At 42.1% G+C, this 2,342-nt stretch overlaps 1 protein-coding gene across 1 annotated transcript; it reads left to right on the forward strand.

Moving 5' to 3' along the window:
• Positions 1-755, forward strand: LOC123875841. The gene is made up of 2 exons (XM_045921889.1): positions 1-603; positions 693-755. The coding sequence occupies exons 1-2, from the start codon at positions 1-3 to the stop codon at positions 753-755; spliced, it is 666 nt and encodes a 221-aa protein (XP_045777845.1).
• Positions 756-2,342: the final 1,587 nt, after the last annotated feature.

Here is a 2,342-nt window from a genome sequence, read left to right on the forward strand (position 1 = left end):
ATGAACCCGATAGGCTCGCCTCAGAAGGGTGCGCCGCAGGTTATGAAAGTGGAAGAAGGTATGGCAAGTATCTCTGTGTCGGCAAGAATACCCGAGTTTTGGAGAGAGATGCCTAGACTTTGGTTCGCCCAATTTGAGGCGACCATAGCCCCTCAGAAGCAGGGAGACGAGTGCCGTTTCCAGTTGGTTGTATCGAAATTAAATCGCGAGGCGCTTCAGCAGGTAGCTGATATCATTTACAGCCCACCTGAAACAAATAAATACCAAGTGTTAAAAGAACGGCTTTTACAAGTTTATGAGGAGTCACCGGAGCGACAATTCCAGAGGCTGGTTGGAGAGTTAGATTTGGGCACTCAAAAACCATCACAGCTCCTGCGCAGGATGAAGGAGCTGGCAAGAAACAGCAAGGCTAGCGATGAGACGGTGAAGAATCTATGGATAACAAGACTGCCGGTACCCGTGAAGACAGTGCTCGCAGCTAGTCAAGACCAACAAGTGGACAACCTAGCCGCCATCGCAGACAAAGTGATGGAGAATATGCAGCCAATCACAGGAGAGACGGCAGCGGTAAGCAGCGAGACACCGGAAAGGACGGGCAGTGAGGTGATGCAACAGATAAACAAAATGATGACAGAGATAGCGGCGCTACGTGAGGAAGTCGGTAGGAGCAGGGGTAATCGAGGATTTCCCAGAGGTCGATCCAGCTCAAGAGGCAGACCGACCAGGGCAGGCTCGCCAAGGCGGAGCCCAGCTAGTCCGGATTGGTTATGTCACTTCCACTACAAGTTCGGATCCAGAGCGAAAAGGTGCGAGCAGCCGTGCAGTTGGAAGGGCAGGTCGGAAAACTAGGCGCGGCAGGCTCAGGTGAGACGCAGAGTTCTGTCGCTGTTTTGGACAATCACCGTCTCAGTGTATTTGATGTGAAAAATGCTTTACGTTTTTTGGTGGACACAGGGGCTAATATTAGTGTGATTCCAGCCTCAAAAGTGAGTAAACAATATATTAAAAACAGTGAGTCATATAAGTTGTTCGCTGCGAACGGCTCAGAGATAAAAACATTTGGGACAATAACTTTAGAGTTAAATTTGTGTTTAAGAAGAGCATTTAAGTGGAGTTTTGTAATTGCGAACGTAAGTCAACCAATATTGGGTGCAGATTTCTTGAGCCATTTCCAGCTTATAGTAGACCTTAGCTCAAAGAAAATAATTGACAAAGTCACAGGGTTAACGGTAGCAGGACCGCTAGTTAAGTGTAACGATGCGTCGATTAGTACATTCGATAGTAAAATGCAATATCATGATATTCTGTCCACTTTCCCCAACATTACTAAACCACTTAATTTTAAGGAGAACTTAGACCAGGCTGAGCATAATGTGTACCATTATATAGAGACCTCCGGCCCGCCTGTTTATGCTAAAGCGAGACCGTTGCCCCCAGATAGATATAGGTTAGTTAAAGAAGAGTTTAGAAAAATGCAGGAAATAGGTATATGCCGCCCATCAAAGAGCGAGTGGGCCAGTCCGCTACACGTGGTTCCGAAGAAAGACGGGCAAATCCGTCCTTGCGGTGACTACAGACGCCTCAACGCGATAACGAAACCAGACCGCTACCCAGTACCGAGACTACAGGACTTCACGTACCGTAGAGTCTCCTAACTTCAACTTATATGCCTAACATCGGCTAAAATTTAAAAAATTCAATATTTTTTTTCCTTTTATGGAAACACTAATTGTAGTGATTTGGGAAGTATACATATTTAATCATGGCACCATTGCAATGTCATTTGTCAAAATATTGATGGCCATTTTGTCACAATCGTGAGTATCTTCGGATCACGCACACGCTTCTTTTTTACCGACCCCGAAAATTTGTGTCATTACTCAATACTGCTTGGAGGTAAGTTTTTTAAATCTTTACTACAGTTTACTCATATAATCTATTACCAAAATTAAAAAAATCATTCAGATATGTTCGTTAACTACAGAAATATTAGGGCAGACAATGTTAGGATACAATCTGTAATGTGATGTTTTTCTAACTTCGTCTGCCCTTAGGGTCGTCAAAATTAAAATAAGAACTTTTTTTTTGTACTATACTTATATGAAAAAGTCTGGTCTGTATTTTTTCTTACTCTATACCCTCTATTCCTATTTAAAACTGTTATGTATCTGAATAAGTACCAAAACGTAGATATATTGTATAAATAACTATATATTTCCTACATAACAAAATGTAAAGTAAGTTGATAAAAGAGTTGATTTCTGGCGCATTTAAGGTGTTTTAAATTAATGTTTGATAATAAAAGGTTTCTTTAAATATAAAGTTACTAGGTTTTTCCTGTG

This window comes from Maniola jurtina, chromosome 20 (assembly GCF_905333055.1).
Source record: "Maniola jurtina chromosome 20, ilManJurt1.1, whole genome shotgun sequence".
NCBI lineage: Eukaryota > Metazoa > Arthropoda > Insecta > Lepidoptera > Nymphalidae > Maniola > Maniola jurtina.